Source organism: Aotus nancymaae, unplaced genomic scaffold, assembly GCF_030222135.1.
Source record: "Aotus nancymaae isolate 86718 unplaced genomic scaffold, 86718_ANA_hifiasm-v0.15.2.pri h1tg000036l, whole genome shotgun sequence".
In the NCBI taxonomy this organism is placed as follows: domain Eukaryota; kingdom Metazoa; phylum Chordata; class Mammalia; order Primates; family Aotidae; genus Aotus; species Aotus nancymaae.
The window spans coordinates 47,007,448-47,023,537 of record NW_026988450.1 but is presented as its reverse complement, the minus strand read 5'-3'; the positions used below and the strand labels follow the sequence as shown (position 1 = coordinate 47,023,537).

At 42.5% G+C, this 16,090-nt stretch overlaps 1 protein-coding gene across 3 annotated transcripts in view; it reads right to left on the bottom strand.

The window, feature by feature from the left end:
* MATN2 (matrilin 2) overlaps positions 1–16,090 on the bottom strand; it is a 173,369-nt gene that overhangs the window by 2,437 nt on the left and 154,842 nt on the right. The window contains exons 13-18 of one of the 3 annotated variants that reach the window (XM_064384440.1): positions 12,951–13,073; positions 6,288–6,701; positions 3,235–3,387; positions 1,581–1,652; positions 794–928; positions 311–409 (exon numbers count right to left, since the gene is read on the bottom strand). In XM_064384440.1, the coding sequence (XP_064240510.1) occupies positions 311–409; positions 794–928; positions 1,581–1,652; positions 3,235–3,387; positions 6,288–6,701; positions 12,951–13,073 (996 nt within the window). The remainder of the gene's footprint in view (positions 1–310; positions 410–793; positions 929–1,580; positions 1,653–3,234; positions 3,388–6,287; positions 6,702–12,950; positions 13,074–16,090) is intronic. The other 2 variants (XM_064384441.1, XM_064384442.1) reach the window with 2 other exon arrangements.

Here is a 16,090-nt window from a genome sequence, read left to right as displayed (position 1 = left end):
CAGGCTGGAGTGCAATGACACGATCTTGGCTCACTGCAACCTCTGTCTCCGGGGTTCAATCAATTCTGCCTCAGCCTCCTTAGTAGCTGGGATTACAGGTGCATGCCACCATGCCCAGCTAATGTTTGTATTTTTAGTAGAGATGGGATTTCTCCATGTTAGTCAAGCTGGTTTGAACTCCCGACCTCAGGTGATCTGCCCACCTCAGCCTCCCAAATTGTTGGAATTACAGGCATGAGCCACCATGCTCAGCCAGTTTTGATAATATTCTTTGCATTCCATACAGAAGCATAATACAAGAAAAGGATATAGCGCTGTGTTAATTTTCTTACTTCTTCGTTTGCAAGGTTCTGGAACATTATAAGGTTTTCACATTTGCATTGATCGTGTTTTTCTTCCAAAGGGCTTCCTGAGAAAGCAGATGGAAAGTATTCACCTCTACAATACACCAGACTTCCCAGACGCTTAATAATAGGAATGAATCAGCATATGAAGGAAACCATAATGAAAGAAATGTTCCACTTTTTCCATGCAGCCAGATCCAGTAAAGTAAATACCAGGAAAGGGCTGTATATGCTTCCAACACTGGAAGTGGCCCTTATTGTGGATTAGTGGGGAACACTACTCTAATTTCTTTCAGTTTATTTTTTAGTTCTCATTTTAACTTAAGTTCTTTCTTTTCCTCTATCCTATTTTCTACTTCCTCCTTTCCTTTCCTCTGTAAAGCTAAGGTTGGAAAGCTGAAAGGCTGAAATCGAATTATCTTGTAGTAGTATTTTATACTTGGAATTACCTGAAGGTTTTGTTGAATGGGAAAGCCTTTGTGTAGACCGTAAAAGATTGTCTTCTTCAAACAGGTATCTGTGTTGCACTGCAAAATTAGAACAGGAAAGTAGGTCTCGGATATTTATGGTGCCTGGCTCAGATTCTGCAAAGAGAAAGAAAACTGCAATCAAACCTGCTTAACGCTTTGCTTATAAAACAGCTATCAACAGAGTAAGGTACTTGGTATTCCTAGCACTTGGTATAGAGCTTTACTTTGGGACATACTGAGGCAAAAAGACTGTCACCTTCAGTGGAACAAACAACAAAACCAGCTGGGCACAGTGGCTCATGCCTATAATCCCAGCACATTGGGAGGCTGAGGTAGGTGGATCACTTGAGGTCAGGAGTTCGAGACCAGCCAGGCGAACATGGTAAAACCCCATCTCTGCTTAAAAATACAAAAACTAGCCCAGCATGATGGTGGGCACCTGTAATCCCAGCTGCTTGGGAGGCTGAGGCAGGAGAATCACTTGAACCCAGGAGGTGGAGGTTGCAGTGAGCTGAAATTGCATCATTGCACTTCAGCCTGGACAACAGAATGAAACTGTCTAAATAAATAAACACCATCACCTGAAATGCTAGTTACCAAATATGGCTTAATGTAAGAGTAAACATTAACTATCTTTTGAGGGAAAAAAGGCCTTAATTATAATTTGAACATACTTACATTTACTTTTTTACAACTTTTATCTGGAGGGAAATCATGGTAGAAGCACCCACCAAAATTTCTGAAAACACTGCCTTAAAAACTGTACCTGTTGGCTGTTGGACCCTTTTTGGCAGTTCCCCTGCTGGAGAGTCTTGTCTTCCATCAGAGTCTTCTAGAGCTGAGCAGAAAAAGATGACCAAAAGGAGTGATGGTTGTCCACAGGCATGTGTGTGTTCTTCAGGAAGCTGGTCCTAGACAACCTCCTTACCTACCTGCCATAACCTAAGGTTTTTCGGTTTTGTTTGGTAACACCAAAGATTCAAAAAAGCAGTTGGTTACCATACCTGGGACCACTCTAGGGCAATTCTGTCTTGTAAAGAGAAGCCTGGACCCCTTAAATACATCTTAATTAAGAATGCTCTCAAAAATGTCCCGTCTAGAAAGTAGGGCAGAAAAAAAGGTGAAGTTGTTGAGGGATTTTAGCTGCATGGCAGCAGCTCCACATGAGCCATTTTAATTTGACTAGAACACTCAAGAGGCAAAATGTTCTCTACTCACAGAAATCTGAAAGGCCTTCCCTCCCTGTACCCCCTCATCTACGGTTCTTTCCTTTAGAGGAGTGAGACGTAGCACTTAGATTGGGATCTAACTGGTGAACCAGGGACATGAGTACAGGGAAAAATAGGCAGAACTGCTATCCATAAGCATATCTGGCACAATTAGTAAACTGGAGAAAAACATGCATAACAAAATCTGAAGTCTAAATGGTAGTCTAATATTCTGTAAACAAGTAGTCCGTGCAGAGAGGCATTAATTTTAGCAGTGGGCTCAGAACTACTGTCCCTTTCCACTCCAATTATAGGCATATTCTGAAATTGCACCTCAGCTCTCCTGATTTATATAATGATTGATTTTTAGCTAAATGATCAGTTCTCTCGGGTGTTTGTGAAGATGAAGCATGCTATCAAAACACTTATCACACTGCTCTTAGCACATAGCAAGTGCTCAAGCAATGGTAGCTATTACTTTTGTCTTCCCCCACCCCGTTCTCCCCACCTTTTTTTTTTTTGGGACAGGGTCTTACTTTGTCACCCAGGTTGGAGCACAATCATGGCTCACTGAAGCCTTGACCTCCCGGGCTCAAACGATCTCCCACCTCAGTCTCCCAAGCAGCTGAGACTACAGGTGTGTGCCATCATGCCTAGCTAAGTTTTAAATTTTTTTGGAGAGACAGGGTTTTACTTTGTTGCCCCAGCTGGTCTTGAACTCAAGCAATCCTCCTACCTCAAACTCCCAAAATGCTTGGGTTACAGGCAGGAGCCATGGTGCCCAGCCCTTCTTTTTGTACTGTTTCTAGGAATTGCTGGACCTGCCCATAAAGGAGGCAGTTTTTTTGGTAGAGAATTTATCACTGAAGAGTTCATGCTGCTGGCCAGATGCGGTGGCTCATCCCTATAATCCCAGCACTTTGGGAGGCTGTGGTGCGTGGATCACTTGAGGTCAGGAGTTTGAAACTAACCTGGCCAACATGGTGAAACCTCATCTCTACTAAAAATACAAAACATAGCTGGTGTGGTGGTGGATGCCTGTAATCCCAGCTACTGGGGAGGCTGAGGCATGAGAATCACTTGAACCCAGGAGGTGGAGGTTTTAGTGAGCTGAGATTGTGCTACTGCACTCCAGCCTGGGCAACAGAGACTCCATCTCAATAGAGTTCATGCTGCTCTGTTTGGTGAGATCTTCGGTGTAAGCTATAGTACCTTCACAGATGCCTTTCTTGAGTTTTTCACTTATCTCATCCATTGTGCTGAAATCTTCGGCATAGAAAAGATGCTTGTCTGTGGGCTCAGAGGCAATTTCTTGTAGTTCCTCCTCAATGGCTTTTCCTACCCCAACAGCATACATAGTGATACCTAGGGTGCAGAAAAAATTAAGGGCAAGCTAGTTAGAGTTGTGTTCCCAGGGTCTAGAAGTTCTGTGTTCTGTACCCAGAGCCAGCTAGATGTTAAGTGGTATGGTTTGAAGGGTCCATACCAACCTTCCTTTTTTTACTTTTCCACCATTTTTATTTTGGTCCTGTGAGCAAAAGGAGGGGATCCAAGAGAGAAGTGAGGTACCTGGGAGAGGCTGGGGAGCTAAACTACTAACCTGTTTCTCAGCTCTGGGCTGGGCCATTTAACCAATCTGCAACTTCCCCCTGAATTAGCCTTCTGGATTCATAGAAAAGAGCACTATCTTATGGCAGTCTCTTCTGGAATAATTCTAAGAATCAAGTCAATTTATGACCTAATAACCTAGTTTCTAACTCAAAGCTACAGGATAGGAAACTTAAGTGACCTGGAGCCAAGTGAAGCTGCTCTTTGCCTACCTCTGTTAAGATGACACAACCTAGTGAGGAAGTGCTAAGCTGAAAAGGAGAATCTGCAGACCATTGGAAACCCCAATTTCAGGGAAAAAACCCAAGATCAGCCTGAAATTTCTGCTTCAAAAGCTTTTCTTACATCAATTACTAGACTCCCTTCCCTTATATACTCTTCATTTGAAAGTAAAACACAATAACAATTATGTTCTGCTTGAGTCCAAACATTTTTCAGCACTGATAACTTATTCTAGCTAATTTTTAGACTAGATTCCTAAAAATGCACTTAAAAATGGTTCTTCAAGACAAGGGGCAAGAGTTAACGATGCCTTGGTCTAAGTCTGTGTAAGGTCAGTAACCAAGTTCAGCATATTTGCCTGGGAGCCCAGTGATTTTATGCACAACTTCCTAAAAAGGTAACTACTATTTTAAGATTGTTTGCTATACATGAGTAGTTAAAGGCCAGGCGCAGTGGCTCACGCCTATAATCCCAGCACTTTGGGAGGCTGAGGTGGGTGGATCACGAGGTCAAGAGATTGAGACCATCCTGGTCAACAAGGTGAAACCCCGTCTCTACTAAAAAAATACAAAAATTAGCTGGGCATGGTGGCATACGCCTGTAGTCCCAGCTCCTCAGGAGGCTGAGGCAGGAGAATTGCTCAGGAGGCGGAGGTTGCGGTGAGCCGAGATCACGCCATTGCACTCCAGCCTTGGTAACAAGAGCGAAACTCCATCTCAAAAAAAAAAAAAAAAGAGTAGTTAAATTCATATGAGGATGTCACCTCAAATAAATCCTGTTGATTCAAGAATCAAATAAACATCTGTTTCTCTACCACCTGCCTTTGGGTAATGTGTAGAAATTTGGAGCAAAGTGTAAGGTAGATTAGTCTCAGTGAGACGAAAGGGTTAACCACTGTCTCTGAAGACCAAGGTACTTCCCCTAATTCTTTTTAAGAATGCAGGCAGGCCGGGGGCAGGCGCAGTGGCTCACGCCTATAATCCCAGCACTTTGTGAGGCAGAGGCCGGTGGATCACGAGGTCAGGAGATCGAGACCATACTGGTCAACATGGTGAAACCCCATCTCTACTAAAAATACAAAAAAATTAGCTGGGCATGGTGGTGCATGCCTGTAGTCCCAGCTACTTAGGAGGCTGAGGAAGGAGAATTGCTTGAACCCACAAGGCGGAGGTTGCGGTGAGCCGAGATCGCGCCATTGCACTCCAGCCTGGGTAACGAGCGAAACTCCGTCTCAAAAAAAAAAAAAAAGAATGCAGCCTAGGGGGCCTATGAGTTTGACATGAGCTCTAGCAATCTAGGCTAGTGTGAACAGCCAGTTTTACAATCTATCCAGATGATTCAGGGCAGGACACTTTGTGGCTACCACTCTCGGGCTAGAAAAAGAGGAAGGTAAGCAGTATCAGTAAAACGACCTTAACAAAGAGAGCAGTGGAACGTGGATGTGAACCAGCCTTTCTGTGAGCAGGAATGGAGTTCACTAACGGGACTGCCAGCACACTCACTCTTGTTCATTCACTCAGCAAGTAGTTGTCACACTTCTACTATGTGCCAGGCCTGATCTAGGCACCAGGTCCATAAAGTCTTGGGTGAGGCCTTGATCTGTGCATACCTTATTTCCTCTTACAGGACTTGCTAAAGCAGTATGTCCTCAACAAGTCCTTAAAGAAGGTGGCTTTGAAGCAAACTACTCCACAACCTCAAGTTTTCTTATCTCCCTCAGGGAATCTAGAAACTTCACCATAAACTGTCTCTACCAATCATCCTAGCTTTTGAGTTTCCTTTAGCCACGGGTCATACTCCTCAAGCACACTTCACATCTGTACAACTGAAGTAACCCTCAGGTCAGGAAAACCTCAGAGAAGAGGCTGGGCTTTACTGAGCAACAAGACCTTAGAGTGATAATCTCTTCCATCATTTGATTTTCTGAAAAGCTAACTTTGTCTCCTGCAAACACAAGAGGATTATCCATCCTAAGGCTATTCTATTTTCAGAATGTTCGCTTGAAGTATTGGTTAAAAAATATATGCATATATACATATAATCAGTAAAAGTTCCCACCAGGAACATTTTAACAAGCTTTTCAGGTGATTCTAGAGCAACCAGACCAGTGTTTCGGAACTGTTGTGTATTTGTGGTTGAATAGTATGTGCTGGGTGATTCTCGTACTGGAGATCACACACTGGCTAGTAAATCACAGTGAGATTACCTGTCTGTGGTCAGCTTAGCCTAATCTAGTCACCAGACTCCTTCTTCCTATTTAACTCCTGTGGGGTCCCGTTAAGTCCTCTAGGTGGCAGGGTAGTAAAGGTGTATAATGGCAGTGGCCAGGAGGCCTTTCTGTACTCTCAAAGAAGCTTACCCCTATGGCCAGCTGAGACCCCGAGTGAGTTTAAGAAACCTTGAGTGGTGTAAACCGCGCCTCCACCCCGTATTACCATTGGCCTTGGCTTTACTGGCCCACTCGGAGACGTCATCCTGAGCCCGTCCGTCTGTGAACACGATGGCCACTCTGGGCACCCTTGTGGAGAGGGGCCTGGCCCCTTCTCCTTGGGTAAAACTTCTCTCAAACATGTGTTTCAGGGCCAGCCCAGTCATAGAGCCCTTTCCCATGTATTTCATGTGGGCCACGGCTTTTTTCATGTCTTTGGCCGAGTTGAAGTTTCTCAGGGTAAACTCTGTGCGGACCTGCGTGGAATACTGGAGCAGCCCCACTCGAGCGGCTTTGGGAGAAATTGTCAAGGAATCTATAATTCCAATGACAAACTGCTTCACAACCTCAAAATTCTCTTCTCCAAGACTCTTGGATCCATCGATCACAAAGACCAGGTCAATTGGGCCTTCAGTGCATCCTACAAGAACAAAAGGGAAGTTGACATAGTTAAATAAAAAATCATTTATGCACAAGAGTAGAATAAAATGATGCTTTAATTGGAGGCAAAACCACTTTGGGGAACCAGTTGTGTTCTTTAGATAATACACAGGACAGATGAGGTGTTGGGAGGGCCACAAGCAATAGCTTTCACATATGATTTTATGTTTGGCTTGTCATATTAATAAAAATAGTATTTTTCACAAGCAAAACAGCAGATGTATAATGGTCTAGGAAGCCAAGTCTACATTGTACCCTGGAACACTGACAGCCAGGTCTGGGAGGAGCTGGGTGTAGAGTACACTGAAGAGTCTAACAATACCCAAAAGACTACTAGAACCTTACTCCAGGAGGGTGATAGCACCCTAGTACTGGCATTCTGACAGACAATGGAAAAGGAGATTTCTTCAGCTCAGCCATCACCTCTGCCAGGGAACTTTCCTAGTAACTCAGCTTGTATTGCTTTCTTTCTACCCCTAACACTACTCATTTATTTAACCAGAAATTTATTGAGTACCTGCTTTGTACAAGGCAGTGGGCATAGCAGGATTGCAATAGTGACCAAGACACAATCCTTAACACCAAGTTGCTTACAATCTAATGTACTCTATGTGGTGTACCACATTGTACAATAATTATTTAATGATGTGTTTCCTCCTCCAGTCTGTGAGTTCCTCCTCAGCAGGGACTGTGTTTCACTCATTTTTGTGTCCCCTCCATACCTGGCACACAAAAGGTATTCAGCAAATGTGTGGTGACAGAGTAAGTGAATGAGGTGATGTCCATTGGGTAGCATACCTGTAAGTACTCTACTGACCTAGTAAAACTTAAATGAAAGAATTTTTAGCCTCGGTGCAGTGGCTCACGCCTGTAATCCCCAGCACTTTGGGAGGCTGAGGCAGGAGTATGGCTTGAGCACAGGAGTTCGAGAGCACCCTGGGCAACATAGTGACAGTGTCTTTCTTAAAAAAAGAAATATTAGCTGGGCATGATGCATGCCTGTAGCCCTAGCTACTTGGGATGCTGAGGCAGGAGGATCGCTGGAGCCCAAGAATTGTAGGTTGCAGTGAGCTATGACTATGCCACTGCACTCCAGTCTGGGTGACAGAGGAAGACCCTGCATCTCTCAAAAAAAAAAAAAAAAAAAGAATTATCACTGTAAGTTCTTTACATGGAAGCTTTTTCAGGCAGCTTTTTTTAATTTATTTTTTTAGATGGTGTCTTGCTCTGTCACCCAGGCTAGAGTGCAATGGCACGATCTCAGCTCACTGCAACCTCTGCCTCCTGGGTTCAAGTGATTCTCCTGTCTTAGCCTCCCAAGTAGCTGGGATTACAGGAGTGCACCACCATGCCTGGCTAATTTTTTGTATTTTTAGTACAAACAAGGTTTTGCCATGTTGGCCAGGCTGGTCTTGAACTTCTGACCTCAGGTGATCCACCCGCCTTTGCCTCCCAAAGTGCTGGGATTATAGGCATGAGCCACTGCACCTGGTCTCAGGCAACTATTAATAGATGGTTGACAGTAAGTCAGAGATAAAAGCTTTATGTTAAGCAATTTGAGTATGGAGAGACTTTGTTACTAGGACTGCATAAGAAAAATGGACAGATCCAAAATAGATGATCTCATTTCAAACAATCTACAATCTTTGATAAACATTCTGTTTTATATATCAAGCAGCTGTCTAATCTTTCAAAGTGAGGCACAACAATATGAGCAAGTAAAGACACACACATGCAAAAATATTTATATGCCTGGCCAGTATAACATGCTTAACATCATAGTGTGTGTGTGTGTGTGTGTATGCACACGCGCATGCATGTTGGGGGGTTGGGTTCTTCTGTTTCTCCATTAAGTGTTTATCCTCATCACTCAACCTATTGATCTTTTATTAGTGAAAGAGGAAAAGGCCACTCAAAGCTTCATTTACATTCATCATCTGTTCCTGAGTGAACCAAAAAAAGACTCAGGCAGCATGCATGTGGCTCTTCAGCAAATTTCAAAAATACTGAAATAGCTTTCCAGTAGGGAGTCTGTTTTCCTCTCTTCCCTGTACACGTTTTTCTTACAGAACAAACCTAGCACTTGCAACCCACCCCCACCCCGGCCCACGCACACAAACACATACACACACACACAATGAGGTCCAGAAGGCTTCTCGGGAAACAAAAAACAAGGTAGAGTGGAAAAGCATCAGGGAGAGCAGGGCCCAGATACTTGCTTTCAAATATCAAAGGACAGACAGCCCCACTTGTTAGCTATTGTTTGCCAGAGGGTAATTCCCAATTTTCGCGGGCATTTTCTTTTTAGTAGTTAAGTCGATAAGATTGGAATGGAGCTGTGACTTGCTTTCAGAACGTAATTTTCAAAAAGTTCTAGAACTTCAAGCTTGGATAGGCCCTTTAAAGATCATCTGCTCCACCCCTGCTGTTGCTTACATCCTCTTTGCAACCTCCCCACCCAGTGACCACTCAGCCTGGGCCTCAATGCCTCCACTGATGAAGAATTTGTCACCTTACCACTAAAGCCCCATCTTTGGACATCTCTGTTGTTGATGATTACAATAGTGATCATTTTGTTTATTTGTCATTTTGTTGTTTGAGATGATGTCTCGCCGTCTCACCCAGGCTGGAATGCAGTGGCGTGATCTTGGCTCACTGCAACCTCCGCCTCCTGGGTTCAAGTGATTCTCTTGCCTCAGCCTCCTAAGTAGCCAGAATCACAGGCAAGTGCTACCACACCCAGCCAATTTTTGTATATTTAGTAGAGACAGGGTTTTACCATGTTGGCCAGGCTGGTCTTGAATTCCTGACCTCAGGTGATCTGCCTGCCTTGGCCTCTTAAGGTGCTGGGATTAAAGGCATGAGCCACCGTAACTGGCCTGTCTGTTGCTTTTTAAATTGTATTTAAGTTCTGGGGTACATGTGCATGACGTGCAGGTTTGTTAAACAGGCAAAGGTGTGCCATGGTGGTTTGCTGCACCTGTCAACCCATCACCTGGGTTTAAGCCCCACATGCATTAGCTTTTTATCCTTATGTTCATCACTCCCCCAAGAGGCCCCTGTGTGTGTTGTTCCCCTCCCTATGTCCCTGTGTTCTCATTGTTCAGCTCCCACTTATAAGTGAGAACACGAAGTGTTTGGTTTTCTGTTGCTTTGTTAGTTTGCTGAGAATAACAACTTCACTTCCATCCATGTCCCTGCAAAGGACATTACCTCATTCCTTTTTATGGCTGCATAGTATTCCATGGTATATATATCCCACATTTTCTTTATCCAGTCTATCATTGATGGGCATTTGGGTTGATTCCATGTCTTTGCTATTGTGAATAGCAATTATTTTTTGAGCACTTAGTGTATGTCAGCACTGGGCTCAGGACCTTTATTTATTTATTTATTTTTATTTTTAAATTTAATTTCTTTTTTTTAGATGGAGTCTTGCTCTGTTCCCTAGGCTGGAGTGCAGTGGCATGATCTCAGCCTACCTGGTTTAAGCAATTCTCCTGCCTCAGCCTCCTGAGTAGCTGGGATTACAGGTGTGTGCCATCACGCCCAGCTAATTTTGTATTTTTAGTAGAGATGGGGTTTCTCCATGTTGGTCAGGCTCCCAACCTCAGGTAATCTGCCCACCTCAGCCTCCCAAAGTGTTGAGCCACTGTGCTCAGCCTAATTTTTCTCATTTTTGTAGAGACAGGGTTTTGCCAAGTTGCCCTGGCTGGTCTTGAACTTCTGAGCTCAAGCCATCCTCCTGCTGCAGCTTCCCAAGGTGCTGGGATCACAGGCTACTGTGCCCGGCTGTTCATCACCTTTAGATATGTGATCTTGTGTATTCCTTGCGATGGCTTTGTGAGATATCCTCATTTTATAGATGGGGAAACTGAGACTCTGAGAGGTTAAATAATTTGTTTTGTTTGTTTGTTTGAGACAGAACGTTGCTCTATCACCCTGGCTAAAGTGCAGTGGCACAATCTCAGCTCGCTGCAACCTCCATATCTCCTGGAGGGTTCAAGTGATTCTTCTGCCTTAGCCTCTCAAGAAGCTGGGATTATAGGTGCATGCCACCACACCTGGCTAATTTTTGTTTTTATTTATAGTAGGGACAGGGTTTTGCCATGTTGACCGGGCTGGTCTCCAAATCCTGGTCTCATGTGATCTACCCGCCTCAGCCTCCCAAAGTGCTGGGATTACAGGTGTGAGCCACCACACCTGGCTGAGGTTAAATAATTCAACCAAGGTTACACAGGTAGTATGAATAGGGGTTCAAATCCAGATCTGTCTGAGCCGAAGCTTATGCTCTGAACTAATTAGGCGTGCAGCTTCCCTGGTAGAAAGCTCCTTTGTCCTTGTGCTAAACTGTAGCTTCTCCCTAGTGTCCTTTCTTTCTGGGGTGGGGTGTGGTGGCAGGGGGGTATCATACAAATCATGAGTGAGATGACAGTCACATTGGTATTTGGTACCTCAAAACTTTCTTTTCTACAAAGATCCCCAGTTTCCTATTTTTTTTTCTGCTTAACATAATGCTGAACTTCCTCACATGATGCTTAATTCTTTCTAAATTGTGTTTATCTGTTTTCCTAAAAAGTAATACCTGCATTTGCATTTGGAGCAAAACTTAAAATTAGAAAATGTGTGTGTGTGTGTGTGTGTATAAGGGTATACCCATTATTAGTAGTATTTTTGAGATGGAGTTTCACTCTTGTTTCCCAGGCTGGAGTGCAATGGCCGATCTCGGCTCACCACAACCTCTGCCTCCTGGGTTCAAGTGATTCTCCTGTCTCAGCCTCCCGAGTAGCTGGGATTACAGGCACACGCCACCACACCCGGCTAATTTTTTGTGTTTTTAGTAGAGAAGGGTTTTTCCATGTTGGTCAGGCTGGTCTCAAACTCCCAACCTCAGGTGATCTGCCTGCCTTGGCCTCCCAAAGTGCTGGGATTACAGGAGTGAGCCATTACGCCCAGACTTACACATTATATATGTATATAATGGTATACACACACATTCAAATATAGAGAAAGACTGTATGTTAGAGGGTTTTACAAAATACATCGATAGTAACATACTATAAAAACCATTCAGCACCATGCTTTTTTTACTTAAAATATCTTAGGGATGCCAGACGCAGTGGCTCACGCCTGTAATCCCAGCATTTTGGGAGGCCAAGGCGGGTGGAACACAAGGTCAGGAGTTCAAGACCAGCCTGAGCAAGATGGTGAAACTCCATCTCTACTAAAAATACAAAAATTAGCCAGGCGTGGTGGCGAGCATCTGTAATCCCAGCTACTCAGGAGGCTGAGGCAGAGAATTGCTTGAACCCAGGAGGTGGAGGTTGCAGTGAGCCACGATCACGCCACTGCACTCCAGCCTGGGCAAAAAATATATATATATATATTGGGGACACATCCAGACCTGCTTGTTGTTTTAACAGCTGCAACGTATTTTATTATATACATATGCCATAATTTATTCAGCCAGACTCATGGGTGATCAGTTAGCTTCTTTCCAGTCTTTTGCTGCTACAAATAGTGCTATAAAATCTCCTTGTATATATGGCTTTGTAAACATGAATATATCTGTAAACTCCTAGACGTGGAACTGGATTCAAATTGCCCTCCAAAAGGGTGTACCAATTCAGACGCCCACTGATCCATTTATAATTCCCTACTACAATATACCTTTGCCAACATAAGGAATCAAACTTTTTGATCTCTGGTAACTAATAGGTTAAAAAAGGTTATCACAGCTTTACTTTCTTACTATATATTTTTCCTTTGTTTTTCTTTTATGGCTTTTAAATTTCATGTCATGTTTAGAAAGATCGTCTCTACTCTCAGATTATAAAATAATTTTCTCAAGACTCCTTTTGCTATTTTGTGGGGTTTATGTTTCAACCATTGATCCATCTCTCTTTTCCTAAAGTACCATGCCCAGAGCTGAATGTAATTCTCCAGCACAGAGCAGAGCACAGCTCTCTCTACCTCCCTCATCCAGATATTGCTGTTCAGCCTATGATCACCCTATCCTCTTGTCTGATAATGAATTTACTGTCAATTAAAACTGAAAGTGTTTTCACAGGTGCTGCAGTTAAGCCCTCTCTTCCCCATTCTGTATTTGTGTTTATGCATTTATATTTATGCGAGAACCAGAGGTGAGGGATTTGTTGCCTGAAAATACTCCAAAAAGCAATAGCTCCAAAACCAAATTAAAGCAGAGAGCCAAGTTCAGATCACTTACTCTTGCACCGTCTTCCGTCCTCAGCTAGAACAAATCCCTCTGAGCATTTGCAGATGTAGGAATTGCCATTATTAACACAAATGTGTTCACAGCCATGGTGGGTCGATTTGCAGATATCTTTCCCTGAGGGAATTGAACAATCCCATTAGTGTAGAAATGAGGTAGATTGAATAGTCATGTGATTAGAGATTGTGGAAGTAATGTCTTTTAAAGAAAATAACACCTCTCTTCAAACCTCCTTCATAACGTCTTTTTTAGTCTCATAGTCAAGATAGGGAAAAAGCTCCTCTCAGAAAACTCCAGCTCCCATGAGTCTGAATGGTACAATGGGTGATTAGGTGTCTTTGATTTACTATCCTATTGTTAGATGTGCTTTAGTCTAATTTTTTTTTTTTGAGATGGAGTCTTGCTCTGTCGCCCAGGCTGGAGTGCAGAGGTGTGATCTTGGCTCACTGCAGTCTCTGCCTCCCAGGTTCAAGCAATTCTCCTGCCTCAGCCTCCTGAGTAGTTGGGATTACAGGTGCATGCCACCATGCCCAGCTAATTTTTGTATTTTTATTACTATTTTTAAAGATAGAGACGGGGTTTCACCATGTTGGCCAGGATGGTCTCAAACGCCTGACCTCAGGTGATCTACCCACCTCAGCCTCCCAAAGTGCTGGGATTACAGGAGCCTATGACTCTTTCCTGTCATTAGCCCTTAAAAGGAGAGGCTTCACACAAAAATGGAATCAGTAAGTACACATCCCTCTAGGAAGCAGGAATGGTGAAATTTGATTTAGGATCAAATTCCAGAGGTAGAAATTGTGCCTTGTGTACAGTAGCTTAATTTACTGAGCAATAAATGTGTTGAATGAATAAACAGTGTGTGTGTGTGTGTGTGCAGATGTTTGCAAAAAGAAAAACGTGAGGGCTGGGCATGGTGGTTCACATCTGTAATCCCAGCACTTTGGGAGGCCGAGGCAGGCGGATCACTTGAGCTAAGGTGTTCAGGACCAGCCTGGGCAACCGTGTCTCTACAAAAAATACAAAAATTAACCGGGTATGGTGGTGCACAGCTATAGTCCCAGCTCCTCAGGAGGCTGAGGTGGGAAGATCACTTGAGCCTAGGAGGTGGAGATTACAGTGAGCCAAGATCATGCCATGCACTCCAGCCTGTGTGACAGAGTGAGACCCTGTCTCAAAACAAAAACAAAAAGAAAAGCATGAACAAGCAGTGCAGGCAGACACAATAGGCAGAATTATAGACAAAGTCTCCATAAGAGGGCCGCTACGGTGTGATGCTGAACCTACAGTCATGAGGGAAATCCCTGCAGAGTTAGGCCAGGGTACACAGGCATCCTAGGCATCAGTCATTCACACAGAACTTCTTGCTAAAGGTAGGAGTCCCTCTTCCTGGTGGGAAAAGGGGGCACTGAGATCCATCCAACCCAATCTTGGTGTGTGGAATGTCCCCAGTTATCTCAAAGGAGTCTGTGAGGAAATTCCCAAAAATCAACCTCGAAAGAAACTGAACATATTTTGCCTTAATTGAAAAAGGGTTGTTTTGCCCACTGGGGCCAAGTGTCACCAAAGCAAGTAGACATTGTCAACCGCTCCTCCCCCAAAATAGGGCATTACCAGCTCAGAATCTCAAGGTGGGGAAAAATCAGTGCCCCATACTCTCCTAATGCACAACTCACTGAGCTATAACCACATCCCTCTCTTCCTCTGGGCACTGTGAAAGTTAATTTTATGTGTCACTTTGGCTAGGCTATCGTGCCCAGTTGTTTGGTCAAACAACAGGACATCTAAACAGTGTCTAGATGACACTGTGAGCTAATTTTTAGATGCAATTAAAATTTAATCAGCAGACTTTGAGTGAAGCAGATCACTCGCCATAATGTAGATTGGCCTCATCTAATCACTTGAAGGCCTAAAGAGAGAAAGACTGAGGTCCCCTGAGGAAAACAGAATTCTGCATCCAGATTCCCTTTGGACTTGAGCTGCAGCATCAGCTCTTGCTTGGGTCTCCAGGCTGCTCTGCAGATTTAGAACCTGCCAGCCCCTGACAACTGTGTAAGCCAATCCTTTAAAAATCAACCAACATTTTCCTCCCTCACCATATATATATATATGTTCATTTTTTCTGTGGAGATGATATATTAATAGAAGATAGAAACAGACCATTGTATACATATATATGTATATATATATCTTCTATGATATATACATATATAATAGAACAGACCACAGAAGACATATATATGTCTTCTATTATATTTATAGATAATATATTTATATATATTATATATAAATAATTTATATATAATATATAAATATATAATATATATAAATATATTATATATAAATATATTATATTTAATATATAAATATATATAAATATATTATATTTAATATATAAATATATATAAATATATTATATTTAATATATAAATATATATAAATATATTATATTTAATATATAAATATATAATATAAATATATGTAATATATAATATATAAATATATTTAATATATAAATATAATAGAAGACATAATATATGTCTTATATTTATATATATTATATAAATATATAAGACATATATTATGTCTTCTATTATAATTTATATAAATATATTATATTTAATATAAATATAGAAGACAAATAAATACATAGAGAAGGTCTGTTTCTCTGCAGAACTCTGATGAATATGCCTTCTAATGAAAACTCTCAGAGTCTGAGTGACCTATAGAAGCAAATGATACAAATAATAGAAAAATAAAACCCACAGGAAATCCCTCTGATACAGTTTGGCTGTGTTCCCACTCAAATATCATCTTGAATCGTAGCTCCCACAATTCCCACATGTTGTGGGAGGGAGCTGGTGGGAGGTAATTAAATCATGGGGCAGGTCTTTCCTGTGCTATTCTCATGGTTAGTGAATAAGTCTCACAAGATCTGATGGTTTTATAAAGGGGGGTTTCCCTGTACAAGTTCTCTTGTCTGCCACCATGTGAGATGTGCCCTTCACCTTCTGCCATGATTGTGAGCCCTCCCCAGCCAAGTGGAACTATGAGTCCATCAAACCTCTTTCTTTTGTAAATTGCCCAGTCACAGGTGTGTCTTTATCAGCAGCGTGAAAATGGACTAATACACC